Here is a 27,665-nt window from a genome sequence, read left to right as displayed (position 1 = left end):
CTCCCACACTCCAAAAACATACTGATTGGGGATCTAGATTGTGAGCCCCAATGGGGACAGTGACAATAATGTCTGTAAAGCGCTGTGGAATTAATGGCGCTATATAAGTGAGTAAAATAATCTTACAAACCCCATGCAGATTGTCAGTACAATATGGCAACAGTGTAACCACTCCTACCAAAGCAGACCATGATTTGGGACTTGTGCAGGAATTTCTGCACCATTGCCAATTTCTTCATTAAGGTATATAAGCAAGTTTATTTTAAACTTTAAAGATACAGTACATTTAAATCCAGCTAGACAACTCCTTTAAATTGTCAAAAATTACACACACAAAAATGCAGAAAATGGGTCAGTTTTATTATATAAAACGCTTTCTTTTTTTTTACAAAAAATTCTATTTTCTCATGATTTTTCTTTAAAGCGCTACCTTTAGTGGAAAAAGTAAAGTTTAGAGCAAATATTGGTCCACAATTGGAGGGGAAAAAAAACAATTAGTATAGGATTGTAAAAAAAACACAGAAGTTATAGTACAGTCGTGTAGTGGTAAAGGAGAGTCCATTTGTACTTAAAAGAAAAAAAAATTGCAACTACTGTACAATATCTCATATAAAAGGGACAGCATCGTCTAAAGGCGAACACAGGTAAATATGCATAGCTGCCTACGATTCCTGGGAGAAAGTTTATAAATTCTTCCTAAAAATCAATTTACATGCAAGTGATTTCCTTTTTTTTTGTTTTACTGTCCCTTTAAAATGGTTAGTGTCACTCATTTTCTGAAAAATGAATAGATGTCTTCAGACGAACTGAAAGCAGTTGGGGAGATGTAGCAAAACTGGTGCAAAAAGTGGTCGCCGCTTTAAGATTTCCAAAAAGGCTCTAAATAATGATTGCGGAAATCATCGATCGGTTGCACCAGATTTGAAGCATTTCCACCCCAATGTGTCTGCCAGATATCGTTGGATGTCTTCAGACACTTTCAGAAATAAATAGTACTTGTGGCGCCCCCCTCAGGCTTACATATCAGTCCAAGAAACTAAGCTACGTTAGTATGCCAACATGGTGGCAGTAGGGTTTCTACCTGCTTGCTACAATGTGCCTCCATTATGCCCTCTGGTCCAGGATCCCGCCTGGTCCTCTGTAGCTTTAGAGCCAGGACAGGCTTCACTTCTGTTGCACGAAACCTCAGAAATGCACCCAAGATGCCGGCTGCAGAAATGAAGACCGCCTTGGCCAACGTGGAGGACCAGATTGGACTCCAGACCAAGACAGTGCTAATCTTTTTGCTCAACTCTAATCTGATGCATACCGGGCCCAAAGGCAACCGTAGGGACTGCGCCATTCTTTGTGCTCCGTATAGACCAGATCTATAATATGATGGCGCCCAGCACACTACATCTGCTGTATTCATACAGAACTGAGAAGCAGGCGGCACAGCAGGGCGCCATAAAACACTCCTGGCGCCATAAAACAGCTCGGTTTTTACATGGAGCCATTATATGCTCATGTACTTGATGCTTCGGTACATAAACCGCAATATGGAGTTAAGGGGCTGTAGCGGTCGTCACACGGGATCTTATTAACTTTCCCAGTCTCCACTAAACAGTACAAAAAATACAAAATCTGTAATCCAGACGTAATTTACAGTATCAAATCGCCTTGCACGGTCGCTCACTTCGGCCACGGTCACACTTTCATGCGGTGCATTTCTTGTCCTGACGTTTTTTTGCTATCCGAAGAATTCCTACACGAGCCAATATTGTCATATGTATATGGATAAAGTAATATATGTGATTGGCAGCTGAGTATAAAGCAATGTTTTTTGGGGACAGATCATATAAATCCCTCTCTTTGGAAAGTGTGACTAAGAGTACCACAGGTATAGGTGCTCATTTGTCTCCCGAATTTGTACCTAGGGTGCACCCATCCTCATATATGATAAATCAAAATGGGAGATAGCAGTCGGATTAATAAAGACCCATCTTACACCAAGACGTTTTATGTGCGATATTCCGTGCAGATTCATTTCCAACCAGATCTTCATTTTGGCCGGAGCTCAGTTTTTATTTCTTACATGTATCTCAGTGATACAATTCTTACCTCCGTATAGGGGGAGCTCACTGAATACTGTGTTTTATGATTCGGCTAGGTCTTTGCAGGGTTTGGGGGGTGCTAGATTATAAAAATAGAGCTCCGACAATAATAGAGAGAGATTAGGAAATGTGGGTCTATTTAGATTATATACTAAAAAAAAAAATAATAAAGTGAACAAGGTTGGATACAAGTGGCAGGTGGAGGGGCAAGCTCCGGGATGAATTAGAAAATATGAAGAATGTGTGTGAAACAGGAGAGTAGGTAAAGGAAGAATGAAATGGAGGGAGTCAAGGCTTAAGGAACAGGAAAAAGAAAATGGAAAAAAATAAATGCAGACGACTATAAACCATGTCCTATATTTTACAAGAAATTATTGTTCATATCGTAATCAGTAGGGATGAGCAATTCGAGTCGCGATGTCCTGGTCCAATCTGGTCGTCCACAACAGACAGTCTTCATTTCTACGCCTGGCATCCTAGGTGGCACATGTCATAATGTCACGAGATGTCCAGTATCCCGGGCAGAGAAGGACCAAACGCCGGACCAAGGCAGCGCAGCTCGAATTGCTCAACTATCAGTGGTCATGCTCCTTAGTGTCACCGGTCTTATACAAAGATGTCCACCTCCTGCTGCCAGAGACCTTTTCTGGTCACATATTTTACCTTAAAGTTCACATCACTGAAGGTCAAGGGCAGCAGAACACTCACATCAATGCCATTCACCAATACCGGACATAACGACCAAGCGGTCTCTTAACCACAGGAAAGATCAGAGCACGTACTGTCGAGGACGACGCAGACAGCCTTGTCTCTGGTTGTCATACATGGTCCACACGTGATCATGCTATATATATATTAAAGTGGTTGTTTCAGGGTAAGGAAAAATTAAATGATAGTCTCTAAAATATCCACATCCTCAGACACTTAAAAAATGACAGTTCATGAAATCAGTACAAATATAGTATCTATTCTCTCTTCATAAAAATGCTAGATAAAAATCCCGATCCTGCAGAAGACGACCCTACGAGTAGTAAAGGGATCTAATGGCGTTACCGATCTGCCGTTTTTATATTAATTGTACAGATATATACATATACAACATGTGGATTGGAAAGGATTGTGGTGCGGTCTCTTAGCAGCTTGATTCTACAGTGGTGACCACTTTACCGCCGCTACCGCTGCCGCTGCTGCCGCCACCGCCGCTCTTTCTTTGCGGATCCTTCTTTGAATATTTTTCCTTTTGCTTTTCCAGTTTCTCTTGTGCTTTTCTGATTTCCTTGATTTTCTTCTTGATTGTGGCTCTGTCTGTCTGGCTTGAAACACCCAGCGCCTTTAAGGGAAGAGAAAAGTTGAACGTGACTGAACATCTTATAAGCATCCCTCTCCGATCAAGAAAGTGACAACTTTTACAGTCTGTAGTTTCTTTAAAATAATGTACAGAACTGGGACTAAGCTGCAATACCCCAGGCAGCCTTTGTACTAAAGAGGCACTGTGCTAAGAAAAAAAAAAAAAAGACGCAACATGGCAGACGTTGTGAACTGTTCTCCGCTTTGCACAATCTCACTTGTCAGAAGAGATGTATGACAATAAGATGATCACAAAGTGCTCCCCAGCCCCTGCCGAGACCCCCAGAAATCAGCTGTAACCTGTGGAGAAACTGCACATTAAGGGCCCGATTCATCAAGGTGTTTTCACCAGATAAAATAAGGACCTCTTAATGACTAAGGCGCATGATACACCTGCACGCCCCTCATTTACACTGACATGTGAAACTCCAATCTTAATGAATCAGGCCATATGTGTTCAATTTACCTGCAGCGCCACCACAGGGGAAGTTAGGCATTACGGAGTACCCATTCAAGTCAATGGTCTGTTTACGTAAGGCATCATGTGTCCCTTTGGGTATCAGCACACATTTACTTTTTCAGGAGAGCAAAAGTGTTAGTTTTTCAATCAGAAGATTCTTCACAAAACTCCTTTTCTCTGTCATTTTTCTTAACCTGAAGTTTCTTTTTGTCCAGTTTTTTGAAGACTTTTTTTTGTTGTTTTTTTTACATTTTCTGTTTTGTTTTTTTTTTAACTTGTGTTTTCAGAATTGTTTATTTTCTTAACTTCATTCAACAATGAAGAAAGCGCTAGTGCTTTTCCAAGCAAAAACACTGACAAAACTGCTCGAAAACTGCTTCTGAGCCTTCCCATTGGCTTTGATTGTAAAGTAAAAAGTCTCCAGAAGCAGAAAATGCCTTAAAAATGATCCAGGATTGGAGTGCAATGGGTTAAATCTGCGCTGCTGGTAGATGAGTGATGAGAAGGAGTCAGGAATCCAGGAGTGCGGTTTGTTTCGAAGTGTCACGTCTTCATCAGGACAAACCACAGTGATCAGCGTGGCCTGCAGGAACCACAAGAGGAAGCGGAGAAGCTTTCTGCACACAGCATTACGGAGTTTCTATTTGGCTGCCTGGCGCCACCACAAGGGGTTTACTGGTGTTATATTATAGGACCTAGAGGGGATCTGTCAATAGATTTCACAGTGCAAACTGTAAACATTATTAACTAGATCTTAAGGCCCCGTCACACTTAGCGACGCTGCAACGATCCCGACAACGATACGACCTGTCAGGGATCGTTGCTGCATCGCTGATACATCGCTGGTGAGCTGTCAAACAGGCAGGCTCACCAACGATCAGGGGAGCAGCGACATCGTGGAAAGAATCTTTCCACGATGTCCTGCTCCTGGTTACGAGCCTGCTGAAGCAGGAGCAGGCTGGTAACTATGGTAAACATCGGGTTACTAGGGGCACACGCGCTCCTAGTAACCCGTTGTTTATCATGGTTACCACTCACTTTAGCAGGCTCGTAACCATGATAAACAACGGGTTACTAGGTGCGCGTGTGCCCCTAGTAACCCAATGTTTACCATAGTTACCAGCCTGATCGCTGCTCCCGCTGGTCACACACAGCGATGTGTGCTGACCAGCGGGAGGGCAACGATCAAAAAATGGTCCAGGACATTCTGCAGCGATCAGTGACCTCACAGCAGGGGCCTGATCGCTGCAAAGTGTCACACATAGCGACATCGCTGGTGAGGTCGCTGTTGCGTCACCAAAACCGTGACACAGCAGCGATCTCGCTATGTGAGACGGGGGCTTTAGACCTAATGAGACTGGTGTACTTTGTTTGAAAATGCATGTTAAAATAGATGTAAAATCCACTCATTAAAATGAACAATTTATCCAGAAGATGGGTGACCAGTGGGGGTTCAATCATCACTGGGGAACCACCCCACGGATCCCAAGAGCGGGGCTCTGAAATGCCGCCCAGAACTGGAGCGGTGGCTGCGCACACGTTTACAGTCAAGTAGACTGCTGTACTCTGCTATCTCCGGGAATCCTATAGAGAATGAGGGAAGCGCACGCGTGGCCACCGCTTCGTCACAAAGTGGTTTCGCAGAATCTCCCATTTTTGGAAACTATGAGGTCCCCAATGGTTGGAACCCCACTCATCCCCAAACTATCACCTGGATGGGTCACCACTTGTAAGTGTGGGAAACAACTCTGTGTGGAAGGAAGCAGTGGATTTAATCCTTTGTATCTGAATAATTTACCTCCAGCTACAACAGAAAGTTGGACATATTTATATTTAATAATCAAAATTGAACAAAAAATAAATATGATTTAAAGTGATTGTCTGCCATTGAACACCATTTTATTTTTAAAGTTTTTTTTATTCACCATTTTGGACTGACCATTTCCAGATCAGCCCGGTGGCGATTGTGCCGAAGAGGCTCATTGTAGCCCAAGGAACAAGAACTTTCACAGACTATTGGAACTAGAAATTCCCAGTGGCCGCAGGTCGTTAATCCCATTGCTGATTACATGAATCTCTAACTACGCTGACATTTACACAATTTCCTAATTTTAAAGGTGCTAATTGTCATTTAACCAGCAGGTGGCACCCTTTCCCTGAGGCTAAACGACCAATCCTGGATGAAGGGTAAATGGAGACACATCGATATTAGCAATCACTAATATTTTTCTCTGTTTTGTTGCTATTTATTTTCATTGCTAAGAAACTTGCAATGGCGTAATATTGTCTGTGCTGTTGGCTGACTGCAACGCATTACTCCGTCTGCTGCAAGATACATTGACCCTTACCTTCAGTCTGTCACTGTCCAGCAGCATTAACTGCTGCCCGTCCACATTCTTGGCCGTGAACTCCTCAATGTATTGCTCCATGTTCATGCCCATTAGCCAGTGGCACACTTGCTGGGAGCTCCAGTCAGACACGGGCCGACTATGCCATTGGTTTTGTTTCCCGGTTGGGGTGACGTCATCGTCCAAAGCCTAGAAAAAGAGAAATGTTCAGTGATGCTGCTGGGGGTCCGCTGGGTACAGATATCTGGAAGGACTCCAGGGCAAAACTGGTGGAAGGAATAACATATTATGGCACTAGGCGTTTCATTTCTATACAGTGCAGTCAGTGCTGGCGCGGCTCCTGGGGCTCGATCTGCTTCAGCTTATTTGGTCATTCTGCCTCTTGTCTTCACAGCAAATTCCTGGTATTGGTGCAGAATTAATGTCTTAATGAAGTGACAAAAATATACAAAAGAAAAACAGTTTCTCGTCTTTCACTTGTCGGTCACTGACAGTTTTCTTTTTTACAGCTCGGACCTACACGACCGCCAATTAATACACATCTCTATACAGCGTTATTAAAGGGAAAGTCACTCAATTTATATTAATAAGTTAAAAAATAATTATAATGTATCAGAATTATCTGTGTCCATTATTAAGTTTTGTTTTTTTTCTTTATCAAATTTTATGGACAATTAATCCGACTGTCACAAGTCCAGTAGCTAATGATCCTTTATTGTCACCCAGAGTGGGAGCCACTCTTAGTGGTGGGCAGCTTGATCGTATGTGTATTGATGGTGGTCCATCTGATATACAAAGCGCGCCCTCTTATCTACAGGGTCTATACAATAGACATTTTTTTTGCTTTTCACGTACGAGAAAAAAGGACAGAAAAAAGGACAGAACTCTGACAGAAAAAAGGACAGAACTCTGACAGAAAAAAGGACAGAACTCTGACAGAAAAAAGGACAGAACTCTGACAGAAAAAAGGACAGAACTCGGACAGAAAAAAGGACAGAACTCGGACAGAAAAAAGGACAGAACTCGGACAGAAAAAAGGACAGAACTCGGACAGAAAAAAGGACAGAACTCGGACAGAAAAAAGGACAGAACTCGGACAGAAAAAAGGACAGAACTCGGACAGAAAAAAGGACAGAACTCGGACAGAAAAAAGGACAGAACTCGGACAGAAAAAAGGACAGAACTCGGACAGAAAAAAGGACAGAACTCGGACAGAAAAAAGGACAGAACTCGGACAGAAAAAAGGACAGAACTCGGACAGAAAAAAGGACAGAACTCGGACAGAAAAAAGGACAGAACTCGGACAGAAAAAAGGACAGAACTCGGACAGAAAAAAGGACAGAACTCGGACAGAACTCGGACATGAAAATAAATGGACATTTGTATGAGCCCTAATACTGTGTAGTAATTTCCAATGTGCTTGGTGTAATGCAAAAATATATATATGGAGCCCAACTCCTCTACTCACAGGACAAGGTTCTCAGCCTCACACGGTGTAATGCTGATCCATAAGGAACCTTTACTATCACCGACCATGGTAAATGCCCAGTATACTGGATTTATGTGTATATCATGTGCTTTATATACTACTTATCCTCGAATAAACAGTGTTTCTTCTGGTTCGGACTAACTGAACACTGCAGCTGATCAGGAGATGCTGACTGCCTGCAGTGCTCACATGATGTCCCCCCTGCTGGATGCGGATACCATCAGATCGGCTGGAGTGGAGCTAGTCTCTTTAATTAGTGGCTGGCCAGTACTGAATAGCCCTTATAAAACGAAGCTGTCTCATAAAGATCACCCATACATATGCCCTATTAAGCAGAGCTGTGGAGTCGGAGTCGGTGCTCATTTTGGTGGAGCCGGAGTCGATATAAAATGGACCGACTCAGACTCCTAAAATATATAATAAATTGGGTACAGTAGTTCAATGCAGTTTGCGGGGAATATTTTTTTCATAGGGATTTGGGAAAGTTATGAAATGTCCTATAAATGGCCGTTCTATTCCTGATCTAAGGCTACATTCACACACAGCGTTTTTGCTGCGTTTTTTGAGGATACGTTTTTCAGCTGCAAAAGCACATCAGCTTTTTAAAAAACCGCATCACCTGAAAGGTTTTTGAGCTCATAGATAATGTTTTCAATAGCAAAAGCAGATTAGAATAACGCCGAACAAACTGACATGCTCATTCTTTGTGAGGATCCGTTTTTGAGCCCAAAAACGGATCCTCACAAAACGATGTGTCTGAATGTCATATCTTGAAACCCATTGACTTTGCTGGGATGCCCAGAGTCACTGCATTTTACTGCAAAAAATGACGGATCCGCAAAAACGCTGTGTGAATCATGCCCGTAGCCAGCGAGGGGCAGCTGCCCCCCCCCCCCGCCTCCTAGAAGCAGGGGCACGCACCTATCAAAACTCACTTGTATGCTGCAGTGCTCCCATCCTGCACTGGCTCCAGACTGCAGGGGGCAATCTCCCCTCATCAGTCATGTCTTCTGCAGTCTTCACCAGAGAGAGGAGGGGGAGGGGTGCCTGCCCTGCATAGGATCCGATTCCTGGGCCCCGAGCTGGAGAAAGTGAAAGTACTACTGCTCATCTCTGTCACAGGAAGGTAACTAATGCTAATATTGTAGGTGATTATTATGTGCTCTCTGTACAATGTGTGTGAACTATATGTGCAATGTACTATTTGCTGTCTGTAGCTGTCATCTGTCTATCACACTCTATCCCTCCATCCATCTATTCATCTATCCCTCCAGCTTGCAATCATTATATTCTATCTAAATATCTTGATTATTGTATCATAAAAATGATTAAATGTCTGATGTTCACATTGTACTACAATACATTTTTCACTTAAATATAAGCAATATATGTGGGAGTCGGAGTCGTGGAGTCGGTGTAAGGGAAATTGAGGAGTCGGAGACGCAGGTTTGGCTTACCGACTCCACAGCCCTGCTATTAAGATACATGATCATCATATAGGAGGGTCCCCTGCTCAGGATCCCCTTTTATGATGAAGAACTGAAAAGAAATCTATACAAGCATCTGCCATTCTTGTAATACAAGAGCAGCTTTAAGTGTGTATTCTTATGAATGGCTGCCATAATCAACTCGCCATTTTCCAAGGGGATTGGTAGTTGGCCCATGGCAATGATCTGCATTTCATTGCTTGGTGAAATTGGCAGGACCTTTCTTGCAGTTGTGATTGCTATATTGATTGCCATTGAAACAAAAAACTTTTAGAACTTGTCTGCTATGATTAGTTACCATACATCGTAAGGAAAAAATTAAATATAAATGATATAATTATATTATATTATATATATTTATTTTTTATTTTAATTAAGGATCTAAGTCCTACAACCAGAATAAAAAAAGTAACATTTGAGACCCAATATAAAGATATTAGTATTATTTAGTATAATCTGGTTTGTAGAATGCGGTTATCTTGTACAAAAGGGCTGAATCGGTCAATGATCTGTCTCTTGTGCAACTTGATAACTGTGAATTTCTTCCTAATCTATTGCATTATGCTGCCTTACTTATAGCCCTCGGTAATATCTTCAAGACTTGATTTGATTTATCAAAGAGATGTGCCAAATGACAAGCTATGCTATGCCACCGACGTCTCTATTCAAAATGCTGTTAGGCCAGTGAGAGCATTTAGGGTGGATCTGTCATATCTCGCAATACTAACGGCATACATTATTAAATGGATCTTGTAGAACAGATGAGACTTGTGTACTTACTTTTGAAAATATATGACAGGATGGCTGTATGATCCGGATATTAAGAAGAAAATTTTATGAGTCCAGATATAGAATGAAATATCTCAAGGGTCCACTTATATTCAATCTCTGCCCACCCAGCTTGACTGATAGCTGCAGCTGCTACTGAGCAGTGTGAGATCTCAGCAGGGAGGAGGGACACTGAGGATATGTCAATCAGTGTAGGTGGGTGGAGATTATGTTGCACTTTCATAAAGTATTATTCAGCCATTATGACATGTATTTTCAAAGTAACTGTACTAGTCTCATCAGGTCTAAAATCTATTTATGAACACACTTTGGGACAGATCTACATTAATGTAAAGGGATTTCTTTAGATCACTGCTTGAGTATTTACAGTCACAATACACAAACTAATGAATGCTATGTTATTAGAAGACAGCCAGCAATGTGAAAACATGTCCTAGAAATAACTGTTTAAAAATTGGAAGCCTTGCTTTCATTCATTACCGTTCTGAGCAGAGAATTCTTTCTTACCAAGGCCTTCTTCTACAAAGCGTGGAAGGTAACAAGTCTAGCCTGGCTTACTGGCTGCATGCAACTACTTATAAACACTTTGAGATCTGCTGGGATTTCCTGCTGCGGCCGAGGCAGAACGGCTTCATTCAATGTTTGATCATTGAGTTTTTGCAGAATAAAAAAAAAAGGTGCAAAACAAGGACTTTCACCAATGCAGACTCATTTCATGCACATCCATGGTAAGAAAACAAAGGTTTCCTGTACAGAAAGGGGCTATATTCACACAAATGATAAATTTAATCTTAAAAGATGCATAGAGAACAGTCAGAATTTACCTAAATTAAATGTGCTGAGTTTTATGGGAACAACATTTGCAGGATCCTCCAGCGCTAAACTTCCCCATCCGCTAACTATTATTAATGTTTGTTCAGTGTGGGCAATAAAATATTTACCGGGTCGCCGTCTTCTGCCGTTTCCAGCGCTGCGCTGGTCCTCTCCTGCATCATGTGGTTGCAGTTGTGACCAGCTGGTTCACTACAAAGTCTTCTGTGCGGACCGCAAGTCACCTTAGCATCTACGAGTATCAGAACAAGGTTCTCATAGACTTCCATTAAGGGCACAGTCAGATGGCAGTATATATTGGAGCGAAATCAAAACGCAGTGCACAGACTGGCCGGCGGTTCTCCCGACCAGAGCCTGACAGCTGAATAGGAATACATGAAGCTGCCATGCTCTCTTCTGGAGAGCCACCGGCCATTCCGTACACTGCGCTCCGATTTTTACGGCGGCCTGAATGTGCCGTAAGAGGAACGAACGATCCATGGAGAGACAGGAAAAAAAAAGCTGCGGTCATATGATGCAGCGGAGGAGCGGAGCAGCGCTGGAAACAGCAGACGACAGCGATGGGGAAGAATTTAGTGCACATATTGAACATACATTACTAACAGCTAACAAATGCTTAAGTTAGAAAAAAAATGCTGAAATAGGAGTTTGAGGATCACAGAACAGGGTGGACATCTTGAGATTTATACCCAGACTCGGAAAAAAAAAAAAAATGCACATGTAATTTCTATGTATTTTTTTTTTTTTTTTTTTTTTTAGTTTTTAGGCTGCAGGAAGTAAAATACAAGTCCATCTTTTATATCTGGTATTCCTTTTGAATCTGATGATTTTCAGGTTTGTTATGGATGCATAGGGTGAATGCGTCCAGCCCTGTCTTCCTTAGCAGCTGGACCAGGGCAGTGTTCACTTCTGTGGTAGACGTCCGTAGCACCTCTGGGCCTTTATCCTTGTGACGTCATTCTGTGATACATGTCGTGACGTCACCAGATGTCGAGCAGAGGATGACGGCTGCAGAAGTGAAGACTGCACTGGTCCAAACAGGAGCCGAACCAGGTTAGTGCGCAACTCTTGTGAAATCCGCAGTTAAGGAGCGGAGATGCTGTGGATTTCATATTCCGCACCAAGGGAAACATTTCTGCAACGTGTAAATGATAATTTTAAAAATCGCATTTACTTAGCCGATTCTATGCCCACAAATCCACTCACTTGAAAATGCCACAGCAAAACTACGCATAGTGTGGATTCACCCTTAAAGTGGGAGAGAACGAAACTAGCGGTCTAGTGAGCGAACTTACCTGACAGTACAAGCCCCAGTATTTCTATGCAATCATATCATCCTCCCAATATTGGGGACTGACCGGAGGTGGGAGAGGAGCGGCGGAAGCTGTAACGCACGCGCCTGACATATGTGACACACGTCTTACTACTATCCCCACCTTCACCCCTTGGGGCATGTCGCGTTAGTTTCGCATTAATAGAGTATCCGTTTTTGTTTTGTTTTTTTAATTATTGATATTCAGGTTAATGAAAAGAAGGAAACATTTCAGTAACATTTTCAGTGCCTATTTCCTATTTTTACAGGGAAACCAATTTGGTCCATTAACGTTTACTTCTATCTAGTTCTTGATGTACGAATCTCACGGTATCAGACACTGAAAAGGTTGTAATGATGGATAAAGACTTGTTAACCACTACAAGATGGCGGAGGGCACAATAGACATGCGATGACACACATCACTAACACCAGGGACACAACGCGGCCACTCACCTCATTAGACGAGAAGGTGAAAGTGTGAGAGCGTCCCGAAAGGGAGGGCTCTGCCACCAACCCTGATAGATCAGAGCGATGGCTGTGACTGTATGAATCATCTATGAAAACTCTACTCTGAAAACAAGTAGAAACAAGACTGTATTATCCGACCCCCGTCCTTCATCACACAGAAAACATCCATATATGTGCAAAGACTACTATAAGGGCGAGAGGAGCGAATGTCATGGGGTTTTAGGTCACAAACCTCGTATTCATTATAGTACAGTAGATTACGATAGATACCCAGGATAGGTGATAAGTTGCTGTGAGCGCCACCGCTGAGCAGGAGCGCCATCGCTTCATCATTGTCTATAGGATGCCGGAGATAGCTGGGTGCAGCGCTTGGCTCTAGCAGTCTCATAGACCATGAATGAAGCAGAGGTGCACATACTGGAGTGATACTCCACTTAGATGGGGCCCTGCACAGTCCCAGCCTTCCAATTGGAGGACGTCACAATTGAGATCATCAAGTTATCAATATCCTGTGGATAAGGGGTACCTTGTTTTTACAGGAATACACTACTAAAGGGATTTTCCAAGTTCACAACATCTTTTCCCCTGGCTTTAAAAAAACACAACAAAAAAAAAAAAAACTGTGCTTTACTCACCCTCCCTGGGTTCAGGGCTGAATCTCCACCTCTGCTATTGATGCCTGTTATGTAGTGATGAGCGAGCATGCTCGTTACTCGAGATTTACGAGCATGCTCGGGTGTTTTCCGAGTATCTTCAGTGTGCGATTATCTTCAGAGTGCTGGGGTGTTATGTTGGAGTCACTCTGTGCGCATGATTTGCGACTGACAGCTTTAATACATGTGAGGAATGCCTGTTTCTTAGACATTTCTCACATGTATTAAAGCTGTTAAACAGTCACAAATCATGTACACTGAGTGACTCAAACATAACACCCGAGCATGCTCGCTCATCACTACTGTTATGGTCTGCAGCGCTGACATGTCGACAGCCAATAATTGAGCTAAGTGGCTCTGAGCGGCTTGTGCCATCAACCTGGGCACAACCTCGAAGTTCAATTATTGGCTGCAGTGCTGTGGACCTGTCGTCAGCACAGCAGACAAGAACTGTATTCGGAGCAGCGGTGGAGACTCAGCACTGGACCCGGGGAGGGTGAGTAAGGACACTTTTTAACTGAAACCTCCAAGTCTAACTCTCTGTGCCTATTAATGTTTCTCTCTCTCTTTATATTGTTCACTATGTATGGGGCATACAGAACTTACTCATCTGTGCTGTGGATTTGAAGCTCTGTACATGAACGTTGAAAAGTTAAAGAAAAAAAATGAGCACAGAATTTAAGACCTACTCCCTCATCTCAAGAGGCAGAATTGACAAAACCACTGAAATCTGGGAAATAACCCTCCCCCTCCCCGTATAGTCCGTAGCAAGAACTCAGCCAGGCGTTAGCTTTATGTCCCTCTCACAATGTTAGTTGCCCTAGGCATGGCCACTTTGGCTTTCTGTTCCTTGAGTAAGTGATTGCCAGAAACCGGAAGGTGCCGACAGATATTCTGAATACTATCACTGTAAAAGAGTTTTGCAGTAATAAAAAAATAACACAAACAGGCAGCAATGCACCTTTAGGGTAAATTCGCACACAGATATTTTGCAACTATTTTTTTTGGACGTGTCACAGATGCATTAGAGAAGGAAGATGAAATAGCTGAAGTCTTTGCTTGGTCAGAATAGTTGCCCTTGGAAATCGAATACAAATTGTAAGCAAAGCTCCATTCAAATGACATATATTATGTCAGAGACCGAAATCTGTGCAGTGACAGAGCCTGGTGCATTCTGTAGAGGAATTCTAGAAATCAGCGGAGATCCAAGGTCAAAGACCAAATCAAGACGATCTTCTGACCTATATCTATGACACGTAATGATTATTCCATGCGGCACGCCGAGCGAAAAACACTGGGTACAGGGGTTCACCTACAAGGATACCAGCCGCGTCACCAATACATCAGAACAATAATACTGCTTTCTATGGAAGGTACCAGACATGCCCTATACCTTGTGAAATCTTACTTATCCTGGATTCAATGCAACACTACATACGCAAGTAGAGTGGTCCCTGGTCTAGCAGCCAAGTCGGAAGTCCATGCCTGACTGATCAGAGGCTTGCAAACTGCCTCCTACCTGCGGGATCCCCAGCACCTTTTCTGATTAGTAGGCCTCGCAAGGAGGTCAGGGGCGCGCCGGCCCGCAACGCAAGGAGGTCAGGGGCGCGCCGGCCCGCAACGCAAGGATGTCTTGTGGCCTGTTAATAAGAACAAGCGTTGGGGATGCTGCAGGTAGAAGGGAGTTTTCAAGGCTATGGTCTGGCGTCCACAGACTACATATATAAAAAGTATCCCTTTTTTCCCCAAACCCAGAAAAATCCAAACAAGTGGACACGTAGTGCCTGAATATAATGGGATCACAGGAGTCCAGGTTTGTATAGGTCATCTACTAGAACAGGCACATAAAAATAGGGTTAGACACGGTAGCGTACGCGAGCCGTCCCGTGTTGTCCGTGGTGATGGCTGCACATTGCAGTAACATATCCCAGTGCAGGCATGGTGTCCCCTTAATGGCTTTATAAAATTGGTAATAGAGGAGACGGACCTGAATTATCCACCAAGATAACAAACATTTAAGTCACAGTTGTCTGCTTAGCATGAGCTTTCTCCAATTATTGTTTACCAGCAATTGACTTTGTTTCAGATGATACAAATATACACTGAGATAATTAACAGAGAAGGAAACAAACACCGATAAATTAGAATTAAATTGCAGCGTGTTAATAAGAAGTCAGTCTGCGTCCGCTCGGCCTGAGGCGCTGTACTGGAAGAATTACACAAGTTTGCAGACAGGAAAGATATAATTATGTATTTCCCTCCTCGATGAATTCATAATTTCAACATTCTACAAAGGGAGACATTAAAACTTAAAGTGAACTCATCCAATATTCATACAAGACTCTGCTCATATCGGGGTCCGAGCCTCAGTCACAGCAGAACCCAAAGGGCTTACTAATGGTAAATGGGGTCCGCTGGGGTTGGATCCGTCAGACTGCTGTGACTTACAGATGGAAGCCACCACATGGCGTCATCACAGCCTAAGAGACAACCATCTTGTGGACAGCAATAATATACTAAAGATCATGGATGTTCTCTTCATCCCTGCACAAGCAATAAATTATTGTTTTTTTTGTGGAACAAGTTATATTTACTTAATCCCCTGAATGGCTGGGCCAGAAATACTGTTTATGTTCTGCCCTAAACCAGTTGTATTAATCGCTTAGGTTATTAGTCACTTGAAAACAACTTCATCACTAGTTGGCAAAAATAGAAGACAGAAGTGGTTATAAACCCTTTCTGTATTCTGCTCATGGTCCCCGGTTGTCTCTAGCAGCAAAAGAGCCGTCCAGCTAAACTGCAGGAGCCGAAGTGTAAGTGCAACGTGAAAACTCAGACCCGTAGTCAGTTGGGAAAGGGTTATTGGCGCCATTTAATGTACTATATAATGAAATAAAAAAAAACAAAAAAAAAAAAACACACCTAATAAAAAATGGAAAATCAGGAAGAGTGCAATTTTTGAGTATTTTTCTCTAAAGGGGTTTGGGCTTAGTTTGTTTTTATGGAAATCAAGAATGAATAAGAACAAATTTGAGGGTGTTCCAAATACAGAAAATGCATGTTTTTTTTCTTTAATATAAAGCATTTTTTCCCATTTTACCAAGTTATATTAAAAATTTTATCCACGTTTGGCTAGCTGCACAATGCCGTTCTGGAATAAGTCCGTCAAGGCTTGCGGACATGTAGGGTGCCCAGCCCCCCTCTCCTCCCCTGTACAATCTAAGCAGATTTACAAACAAATCACAGATAAACGATACATCTACAGTGCCTACAAGTAGTATTCAACCCCCTGCAGATTTAGCTGGTTGACACATGCGGAATTAACTTGGCATTGTGACATTTGTACTGTAGATCAGCCTGGAAGTGGGAAATCCACTGCAGCAAATTTTTTTTTTTTTTTTTTTTTAAAAACGTAAAAAGTTAATTCAGAGTGTCATTTATTATTCAACCCCTCAAACCACAAGAATTCTGTTTGGTCCACCTAAAGTGTTAAGAAGTAGTTCAGGCACCAAGAATAATGAGCTTCACATGTGTGGATTAAAGATCTCTTTTGCCAGCCTTTTCTGACTATTTAAGACCCTCCCCAAACTTGAGAACAGCACTCAGACATGGTCAACATGGGAAAGACAAAGGAGCATTCCAAGGCCATCAGAGACAAGATCGTGGAGGGTCACAAGGCTGGCAAGGGGTACAAAACCCTTTCCAAGGAGTTGGGCCTACCTGTCTCCACTGTTGGGAGCATCATCCGTAAGTGGAAGGCTTATGGAACTACTGTTAGCCTTCCACGGCCTGGACAGCCTTTGAAAGTGTCCTCCCGTGCCGAGGCCAGGCTTGTCCGAAGAGTCAAGGCTAACCCAAGGACAACAAGGAAGGAGCTCCGGGAAGATCTCATGGCAGTGGGGACATTGGTTTCAGTCAATACCATAAGTAACGTACTCCACCGGAATGGTCTCCGTTCCAGACGAGCCCGTAAGGTACCTTTACTTTCAAAGCGTCATGTCAAGGCTCGTCTACAGTTTGTTCATGATCACTTGCAGGACTCTGAGACAGACTGGTTCAAGGTTCTATGGTCTGATGAGACCAAGATCGAGATCTTTGGTGCCAACCACAACGTGACGTTTGGAGACTGGATGGCACTGCATACGACCCCAAGAATACCATCCCTACAGTCAAGCATGGTGGTGGCAGCATCATGCTGTGGGGCTGTTTCTCAGCCAAGGGGCCTAGCCATCTGGTCCGCATCCATGGGAAGATGGAAAGCACGGCCTACCTGGAGATTTTGGCCAAGAACCTCCGCTCCTCCATCAAGTATCTTAAGATGGGTCGTAATTTCATCTTCCAACAAGACAACGACCCAAAGCACACAGCCAAGAAAACCAAGGCCTGGTTCAAGAGGGAAAAAGTCAAGGTGTTGGAGTGGCCTAGTCAGTATCCTGACCTTAACCCAATTGAAAACTTGTGGAAGGAGCTCAAGAATAAAGTCCACATGAGACACCCAAAGAACCTAGATAACTTGGAGAAGATCTGCATGGAGGAGTGGGCCAAGATAACTCCACAGACCTGTGCCGGCCTGATCAGGTCTTATAAAAGACGATTATTAGCTGTAATTGAAAACAAGGGTTATTCCACAAAATATTAAACATAGGGGTTGTATAATAATTGACCCACACTTTTATGTTTAAAATTTAATAAAATTCAACTGAGCAACATAACTTTTTGGTTTGTAAGATTTATGCTTCTGTTCATAAAACCTACTCTCGTTTGCAGTTTGAAGGCTCTAACTTATTTGCATCTTATCAAACCAGCTAAATCTGCAGGGGGTTGAATACTACTTGTAGGCACTGTATACTCAGCGGCCGGTCAAATCACGGCCCGCCCCCGAGGGGCAGAGTAGTCCCTTCATTAATACACCGGACTCAAACTATGGCTACACCGGACACAGAGCTCAGTTTTGGATGCTCGGATTTAGGACCTGTAGCTGGATTGCTTTTCTTACATAGGGTAACTTATTTAGCGAACAGTTCTGCTTTAAAGATGTCTAACGCATTGGCCTGAAATAGCTTCCTGATTTCCAAGCGCGGTCCATTAAAAATGTTTTCACAGCCTTCCATGCCTGTAGAGGGTACATGAATTTTTAAAGACTCTCCTAGCGTAGTTTCACAAGGGACGAGCAGCTGACTCAAACTGGTTCTTCTAATGTGGCCTGATATATTCGCTTCTCCTGCAGAGCGTAAACCACAAACTCACAACAAGGGGACAGGGACGCACAAGTGGTGTCGGATTTGTACATTCAAAAACTTCAGATAACTTTAATGCATCAAACTCATCTCCTTTCGATTCTCTAGTTGCTTGAGAGTAAGGGTGATGTGTGGATTTTAGAATTGAGCAGAATGATTTGCTGGATCCATGTTCTTCAGCCACATTGGTAGCCCTCGGCTGCTGGACAGGAGCCCTGCGAACCTTCACCTATCAGCTGGCATTGATGGGGAATCTTCTAATTAGTAGCCTGGTGTGATGTCATACATGTGCCATGTTGCAATGATGACTTCACACCAGGTCTACTAATCAGACGAAGTGCTGGGGATGCTGACAAGGTAGAAGGAGGTTCGTAGAGGCTCTGTTCTGGTGGCCATGGGCTATTGAAGTGGTCTTGTGAATCTTTTGGCTTAACTCTAGTGGCTGCACAAATCCCAGACGCCAAAATGGGCCTAGGCGTGTGCAGCGGACCCCAAACAACTTCCTGAAAAAAATAAAGTTCAAGCATCTTCCACTTTGTTTTTAGAGACCATCTAAAGTTCTGCTCAGTCATTACCTTCAGTCGCGCCCTCTCCTGCTCATCAAGAGGGTCGGAGCTGGGAAAGGACAAGCTACCACTGTAGGCAGATTCTTTGTGGCTCTCGCCGAACCAAGAAAAGGGCATGCACGTGGGAACCGGGGAGTCTGAATCAGACAGGGACTGGTTTCCAGCATCATCCAGCAACTCCCTGGATCCACTGGAAATAAGAGAACAAGATTAGGAAAGCTTGACACATAATTTCAACTTTAATTATCATTTGACAGATTCTGTGTAGAAAGCTGCACTACGTGACCTCCCTTGAAATGAGCCCGAATCACAATCTGTATGATGAGAGTCCAGAACTGCCTTTATATTTTGAGCAACGTGTATTATTTAAAAGGGGAACTCCAACCTCAACTAAAAATCCATGTATCGGTCTTTCACCATCCTCACCCTCTTCTAAAATTCATGGTCCTGTCTGATCAGAAGCAGACGGGAAACTTATCTGCAGGGAAGTGACTACAGACAATCAGGCTGGTGGAGGAGAGGTGGTTTCTGCAAATTACTAAATACAGAATATAAGATTTCTACAAATTTGGGAACATCAAAGGTATAGAATTTTTAGTAACAAAAATATATTTTACTTCTGAAACCACTTACATTCAATAGTACATAGAAGAAAACAAACTATTATACGTTGCTTTTATAGTGACATCATATTCTGCAGTGCTATATAGACGTCATCATCACTGTCCCCATTGGGGCTCACAATCTACATTCCCCATCAGTATGTCTTTGTAGTGTGGGAGGAAACTGGAGAACCCGGAGAAAACCCACACAAACACGGGGAGAACATACAAACTCCTTGCAGACGTTGTCCTTGGTGGGATTTGAAACTACTACTTTATATGCTATTTACCGACTATCCAATGATCCCCTCTGATTCTCCCGGTCCAGTTTTTTGCCTTTTCCTCCAGATTTTCTCAGTCCCCTAAATAAAAACAATTAAAGCTGTTATAAAAACACATTTTTCAACAATATTGTAAAGCATTGAAACCAACCATCAGAGGACAATGTACACAGCTCTTCTGCAGAGGCTTAACTACTGGGGCAACTGTCAGTTTAAGAGATCATCAATGATATGGTTATATTTCAATACCAAGGCTATAAAAGGGTTTTCTCCCCCTGCCTTGGGAGCGCAGCGCTCCCCCTGCCTTCCCTGTCTTTCGAACTCACCAAAGAGTACTTAAATCCCTTTAATGCTCTTTTCTGGCCCTTTCCATCTGGAAATCAGTGGTGATTGAAGATCAAGGATTTCAATATTATTATCTTCTCACTTATATTTACGGCATTACAAAAAACAAACAAAAAAAAAACAACACATTTTGACTGTTTCCCTTTAAATTTTGATAATTATTTAAAAGGAAATTTCAACTTAAATAGCAGAGGCTGGTGTTTAGAAACAAGTGGCAGGATGCAGATGATCACTGCACCCTGCATCAGTCTGAGGATGTACAGTGATGGCAGAACCAATTATGGGCTATTTTTTTTTCCACTCTATATTTTAACTCCTTCTTCCCAGACCCATAACTTTTTTTTTTTATTTTTCCTTCAATATGGCCATGTAAAGGCTTATTTTTTTAAGAACGAGTTGCACTTTTGAACGACACCATTGGTTTTACTATATAGTGTACTGGAAAACGGGAAAAAAAGTGAAATTCCAAGTGCACTGAAATTGCAAAAAAAATGCAATTCCACAATTGTTTTTGAGTTGTTGTTTTTTTTTTTTTTTTTTTTTAACCATGTTCACTAAATGCTAAAACTGCCAAGATGATTCTCCAGGTCATTAAGAGTTTGTAGACACCTAACATGTATAGGTTCTTTATTATTTAATAATTGGTGGAAAAAAATTCCAAAGTTTGTAAAAAAAAAAAAAAAAGTGGCGCCATATTCAGAGAACCCTAGCGTCTCCATTTTTAGTGATCTGGGGCCGGGTGAGGGCTTATTTTTTGTGCATCGAGCTGACTTTTTTTATAGATAGCACTTTAGGGTAGATACAATGTTTTGATCGCCCGTTATTGCATTTTAATGCAATGTTGCGGCGACCAAAAAAACTTAATTCTGGCGTCTTGATTAATTTTTTCTCGTTACGCCGTTTACCGATTGGAAGAATTCTTTTTTTATATTGATAGATCAAGCGATTCTGAACGCGGTGATACCAAACAGGTGTATTTTTTATTGTTTTTGTTTTATTTTTAATGGGGCGAAAGGGGGAGTGATGTGAACTTTTATATATTTTTTTTTAATTTGTTTGTTATTTTTTATTTTTAAACCCTGGGTTGTCAAGCCGCCAATCCAACGGCGACGTACAATCATGTGACATGTGCGCCGATGGGCGGAGCTAATGAAGCGCTTCCGGCGCATGCATGTTAAATGCCGCTATCGGAGTTTGACAGCGGCATTTAACATTTTAACAGCTGCAGTTGGATTGCGATTCCACCCGCGTCTGTTAGGGGGCACATGTTAGCTGATCAGATCAACGGTCACATTACCAAAAAGGTGCACGCTCAGTGCTGGAGCCTGCACAAAAGAGTGGGAGGCAACCTTGGACATACCTATACGTACAAGGTCCTTAAGGAGTTAAACAATGCTAAAAAAACCCCACAACAAACTACTAAAAGACAGAACTAACTATAAAGTGTTAGTTACCCAAAATCAGGGAATCTTCTTCTGTGCTTCCCCGTATTTTCACTTGATTCGGCAGCTTTCTCATCACTCCTCTTGTCATCTATGCAGTCAAATACAAGTCAAACATTTTGTAAGCAAACAGAAAACCAATATTACTTATAGCGAGGAGAAAATAAAGTGTATTTTCTGTTTTATGAATCAGGTCAAACACAAATATAATGTTATGAAATGGATCATGTTCTTCCAGAGGAGAGAAGGAAGAAGACGTTTAATAATCCTATGAAAAGAGCAAATCAGTCATCTTTATATCTGAAATCGGCCTCGTTCAGGCGTCCATATTTCACGGATACAACACGTACTCATAATAGTCTATGGAGCTGTTCACATGGCCATTTTTATTATACACTCCGTGGCCACAAAAAAAAAAAAATTCAAAGACTTGTCTGTTTTCTATACAAGCCTATATGCACGTGGATGCAGTTTTTAAGATTGTAATGGGTTGGGGAAGCTTTGCAATCATTTTTTCTTTTTTTCATAGAAGAAAAATCACAGATGGTAAGAACTGATGCACTGATGAAAATAGGTCTGGGTTTTTGTTTTTCCACATAGAAAAGAAAAAAGGACATCTAATTGAAGCCTTATATGTGGGACATACAGTACAGACCAAAAGTTTGGACACACCTCATTTAAAGCTTTTTCTGTATTTTCATGACTATGAAAACTGTACATTCACACTGAAGGCATCAAAGCTATGAATTAACACATGTGGAATTATATACTTAACAAAAAAGTGTGAAACAACTGAAAATATGTCTTATATTCTAGGTTCTTCAAAGTAGCCACCTTTTGCTTTGATGACTGCTTTGCACACTCTTGGCATTCTCTTGATGAGCTTCAAGTGGGAGGAGGCCTGACAGGAAGTGGTGGAGGCGGAGCCTGCCGTGTGCTGCAAGAGTTGTGCTGTGTGTGGAGAGAGCTCCTGGGAAGGGAGGAGAGCCAGGCGGAGGTGACCGAGCGGACCGGGAGGACCAGTAGGAGGCGACCGGAGGGACGAGCGCAAGAGAGCGCTGTGGCAGCGTGCAGTGCCGGCCAGCGGAGGGTGCCAGGTGGTGGTGACCAGGAGGTGATCAGGAGGACAGGTAAGAGGCGACCGGAGGGACAAGCGCGCTGTGATAGCGTGCAGCGTCCCTAGAGGAGGTGAGTGAGGGGCAGGAGGCCGCGATAAGCGGCCCTACTGAACCCAAGTGTGTACTGTACTGTATTGTATTTGTATCTGTATTGTAATTGTATTGTATTCCCTAGTCCATATTTAATTGATTACCCCCCCGTCCATATTTAATTGATCACCCCCGTCCATATTTAAATTGATTCCCCTGAACACCCCCGTCCATATTTAACTGATCCCTCTGACCACATTAAATTGACCCCCCGTCCTCATTTAATTGATCCCCGACCACCCCCGTCCATATTAAAGTAATCCCCCTGACCACATTTAAATGATTGACCCCCCCAGCCCATAATTGATTGATCCCCCTTGTCCTATTTAATAGATTCCCCTTGTCCACTTTTACTCATCCCCAGTCCCTATCTATTTGCCTTATCCCTCACCATATTTAATTAACCCCTGTCCATAATTAATTGATTGATTCCCCAGACCACAATTATTTCCCCAGTCCATATTTATTGATATTATTGATACTTATTGATCCCCAGTCCTTAGTTAATTGACCCACCGTCCATACCTATTTATTTGCTTTACCCCCCATCCTATTTAATTAAACCCCCTGTCCATAATTAATTGATTGAATCCCTAGTCCACAATTAATTATTTCCCCAGTCCATACTTATTGATCCCAGTCCATAGTTAATTGACACACCGTCCACACTTAATTAATCCACTTGACCCACTCAGCTGATCCCCCGTCCATACTTAATTGATACTTAATTGATCCCCCGTCCATACTTAACTGATCCCGCGCCGATATCTAATCGATACACTTGCACATCCCTAATTGATCCCCGTCCATACACCTATATATAAATAATTGTGTTTTGTACTTGTACATATATACTGACTGTATCCCCATATTTAGAATGACGTCCATGTTGGCCGGAGCCGTGCAGTGTACATCTTGCGCAATGTATGCATTCCCTGAGCTACCGCTCAGGGATCCATACTGCTGCGAGAGATGTGAGCATATCGTGCACTTGGAAGCCCAAATCCTGGATCTAAGTGCTCAGATAGCGGTACTGAGGAGCATCGACAACATGGAACGGAGTTTGCTGCTCACCGAGCAGACACTCAATGGGTCAACACTGGGGGTGGAGCTTAGTGGGGAAGCGCAGGCTGAACAGGCAGGGAGCTGGGTAACGGTTAGAAGGGATAGAGGGAAGAAGTATAGGAAGGCTGGTTCAGAACCGGCATTATTGGAGCACGACAGATCCTCTGACCGCCGGGGGAGTGTATGCTCCAGTAATGAGGGGGAGGGGGGAAGTGTAGGGCAGGCTAGACAGGTCCTGGTAGTGGGTGACTCTATTATTAGGGGGACAGACAGGGCAATCTGTCACAAAGACCGGGATCGCCGAACGGTGTGCTGCCTCCCTGGCGCTCGAGTCCGGCACATCGCGGATCGGGTTGACAGGTTACTGGGTGGGGCTGGCGAAGACCCAGCGGTCATGGTCCACATTGGCACCAATGACAAAGTGAGTGGTAGATGGAGGGTCCTTAAAAATGATTTCAGGGATCTAGGTAGGAAGCTTAGGGCAAGGACCTCCAAGGTAGTTTTCTCAGAAATACTACCAATCCCGCGAGCCACACAGGAGCGCCAACGGGAGGTTAGGGAGGTGAATAAGTGGCTAAAGAGTTGGTGCAAGGCAGAAGGGTTTGGGTTCATGGAGAACTGGGCCGACTTCGCTGTCGGCTACAGGCTCTACCGTAGGGACGGGCTGCACCTCAATGGGGAGGGTGCAGCGGTGCTGGGGAAGAAGATGGCTAATAGGTTGGAGGAGTTTTTAAACTAGAGACGGGGGGGGGGGAAACCAAGGAAATAGGTGGGATGTGAGGCAAGCAAGGGGGAAGGGGAGAAGTGAATATAATGAGGGTGGAGAGGGGGGTGGGGATAGTACAGTTAGATCGTTAGAGAAGAATAGGATGCTAAATAACCCCAAAGTTTTATCTTGCATGCTGACCAACGCAAGAAGCCTGACCAATAAGGCGGATGAGCTGCGGGCGCTTATATCGGAGGAGAGGTATGACATCGTAGGTATAACAGAGACTTGGCTAGACGATAGCTACGACTGGGCGGTAAATTTAACAGATTATAGTTTATTTAGAAGGGACCGGAAACAGGGGAAGGGCGGAGGAGTCTGCTTATATGTAAAGTCACGTCTAAAGCCCAGACTAAGGGAAGATATAGGAGAGGGAGAAAAGGGGGTCGAGTCCATGTGGGTAGAGATAGAGGGGGCAAAAAATAATAATAAAATATTACTGGGGGTCTGCTATAAGCCACCCAATATAACAGAGGAGAATGAGAAACTGCTATTAGGACAAATAGACAAAGTAGCAAAACATAATGAGGTGATTGTAATGGGGGACTTCAACTACCCGGATATTGACTGGGAAACAGAAACCTGTAGATCGCAGAAAGGAAAAAGGTTCTTGACAAATATCAAGGATAATTATCTCTCCCAACTAGTGCAGGAACCAACGAGAGGGAAGGCAGTGTTGGACTTAATATTGACTAATAGGCCTGATAGAATAACTGAGGTACAGATAGGGGGGCACCTAGGTAATAGCGATCATAATATTATCAATTTCAAAATGCCCTTCAGTAGGGTTATCAATAAGGGAACAACTAAAACATTAAACTTTAGGAGGGCGAAGTTTGATCAGCTGAAAGAAAACCTTCAACTTATAGACTGGGACAAAGTTCTTAATCAAGGAAATACGAATAGTAAATGGGAAACCTTCAAAAGAATTCTGAATACTCAGTGCGAGAGGTATATACCGTATGGGAATAAAAGGGCCAGAAATAAGAGGAAACCAATATGGTTGAATAAGAACGTAAAAGGGGCGTTAAATAGCAAAAAAGAGGCATTCAAGAGATTAAAACAGGAAAACAGCAAGGAGGCACTAATGTGTTACAAGGAAAAAACGAGAACCTGTAAAAAACAAATAAAAATAGCGAAGGAGGAAACAGAGAGACGTATTGCTAGGGAAAGTAGATCAAATCCCAAACTGTTCTTTACGTATATAAATAGTAAAAGGATTAAATCGAATAATATTGGACCGATAAAAAGTGATGAAGGCAAAATCATAGAGAAAGATGAGGATAAAGCTAATCTATTAAATAAATTTTTTTCGTCAACTTTCACAAAGGAAAAAGAACTAACAGGCGAAATGAGAAGTGACAAGCTTAATCCTCCACTAAGTATGACAAATCTAACCCAAGCTGGGGTACAGAAACGCCTCAGTAACATTAAAATAAACAAATGACCAGGACCTGATGGCATACACCCACGGGTACTAAGGGAACTAAGTAATGTGATAGACAGACCGTTATATCTTATATTTAAGGACTCTGTTGAGACTAGGTCTGTACCACTTGATTGGCGACAGGCGAATGTAGTGCCAATATTCAAAAAGGGAGCAAAAAGTGACGACGGAAACTATCGGCCGGTGAGTCTGACGTCCGTTGTGGGCAAAATTTTTGAAGGCTTTATTAATGAGGCAATCATGGAGCATCTTGACGCTAATAATCTATTAACCCCGAACCAACATGGATTCATGAGGAATCGCTCCTGCCAAACAAACCTGATTGACTTCTACGAGGAGGTTAGCTCTCGAGTAGATCAGGGGGAACCAGTGGATGTCGTGTATCTCGACTTCTCAAAAGCGTTCGATAGCGTGCCACATAATAGGTTGGTATACAAAATGAGAATGATGGGGCTGGGGGAAAATGTCTGCAAGTGGGTAGCTAACTGGCTAAAGGATAGAAGGCAGAGGGTGGTTATAAATGGAATATACTCAGATTGGGTAAGCGTCACTAGTGGGGTACCACAGGGGTCTGTACTAGGCCCAATGTTATTTAATATCTTTATTAACGACATAGTCAACGGGATAAATAGTAAAATATCAATATTTGCAGATGACACAAAGTTATGTAAAACAATTAATACAAAAGAGGATAGTGAAGACCTACAGAGGGATTTGGATAAGCTGGGTAGGTGGAGCATTAAATGGCAAATGAGGTTTAACGAGGAGAAATGTAAGGTCATACATATGGGAAGGAAAAATGGAAGTCACCAGTACTCACTGAATGGGAAATCATTGGGGAATTCAGAGATGGAGAAGGACTTGGGCATCTTGATTGATAGCAAACTAAATTGGAGTGCCCAAAGTCAGGCCGCTGCTGTAAGGGCAAACAGGGTAATGGGATGTATCAGAAGAGGTATAGCTGCAAAGGATGAGAACATTGTTCTTCCACTGTACAAAGCACTGGTCAGACCACACTTGGAATACTGTGCTCAGTTATGGGCCCCAATATATAGAAAGGATATAAATGAGCTTGAAAAGGTACAAAGGAGGGCAACAAAATTAATAAAGGGAATGGAGGGACTGCAATACCCAGAGAGGTTGGCAAAACTAGGACTATTCAGCCTGGAAAAGAGAAGGTTGAGGGGGGACATAATAAATGTGTACAAATATGTTAGGGGACAGTATAGAGACCTTGCCCGGGATTTGTTCAAAAGGAGGGATATTACGGTAACAAGAGGGCACTCACTAAGACTGGAAGAGAAAAGGTTTCAGCACCAGCATAGGAAGGGGTTCTTTACGGTAAGAGCAGTGAGAATATGGAATTCACTGAGTGAGGAGACGGTAATGTCGAATTCACTACACCAGTTCAAGCGGGGACTGGATG

General features: G+C 42.8%; 1 protein-coding gene across 4 annotated transcripts in view; it reads right to left on the bottom strand.

The window, feature by feature from the left end:
• Window positions 1-339: 339 nt before the first annotated feature.
• Window positions 340-27,665, bottom strand: part of LOC141161711 (neurabin-1-like) — a 110,826-nt gene continuing 83,500 nt past the window's right edge. For 3 of the 4 annotated variants that reach the window (XM_073646936.1, XM_073646939.1, XM_073646937.1), the window contains exons 14-19: window positions 21,766-21,844; window positions 19,976-20,047; window positions 19,093-19,273; window positions 12,613-12,729; window positions 6,249-6,437; window positions 340-3,423 (exon numbers count right to left, since the gene is read on the bottom strand). In XM_073646936.1, coding sequence (XP_073503037.1) covers window positions 3,226-3,423; window positions 6,249-6,437; window positions 12,613-12,729; window positions 19,093-19,273; window positions 19,976-20,047; window positions 21,766-21,844 — 836 coding nt within the window. In that variant the 3' untranslated portion in view covers window positions 340-3,225. The remainder of the gene's footprint in view (window positions 3,424-6,248; window positions 6,438-12,612; window positions 12,730-19,092; window positions 19,274-19,975; window positions 20,048-21,765; window positions 21,845-27,665) is intronic. The other variant, XM_073646938.1, reaches the window with a different exon arrangement.

The sequence above is a fragment of the Phyllobates terribilis genome, unplaced genomic scaffold (genome assembly GCF_046119375.1).
Source record: "Phyllobates terribilis strain yellow unplaced genomic scaffold, ASM4611937v1 Scaffold_9__5_contigs__length_417890890, whole genome shotgun sequence".
Lineage (NCBI taxonomy): Eukaryota > Metazoa > Chordata > Amphibia > Anura > Dendrobatidae > Phyllobates > Phyllobates terribilis.
The sequence above is the reverse complement of the archived record's forward strand: the minus strand, read 5'-3'. Positions and strand labels throughout refer to the sequence as shown.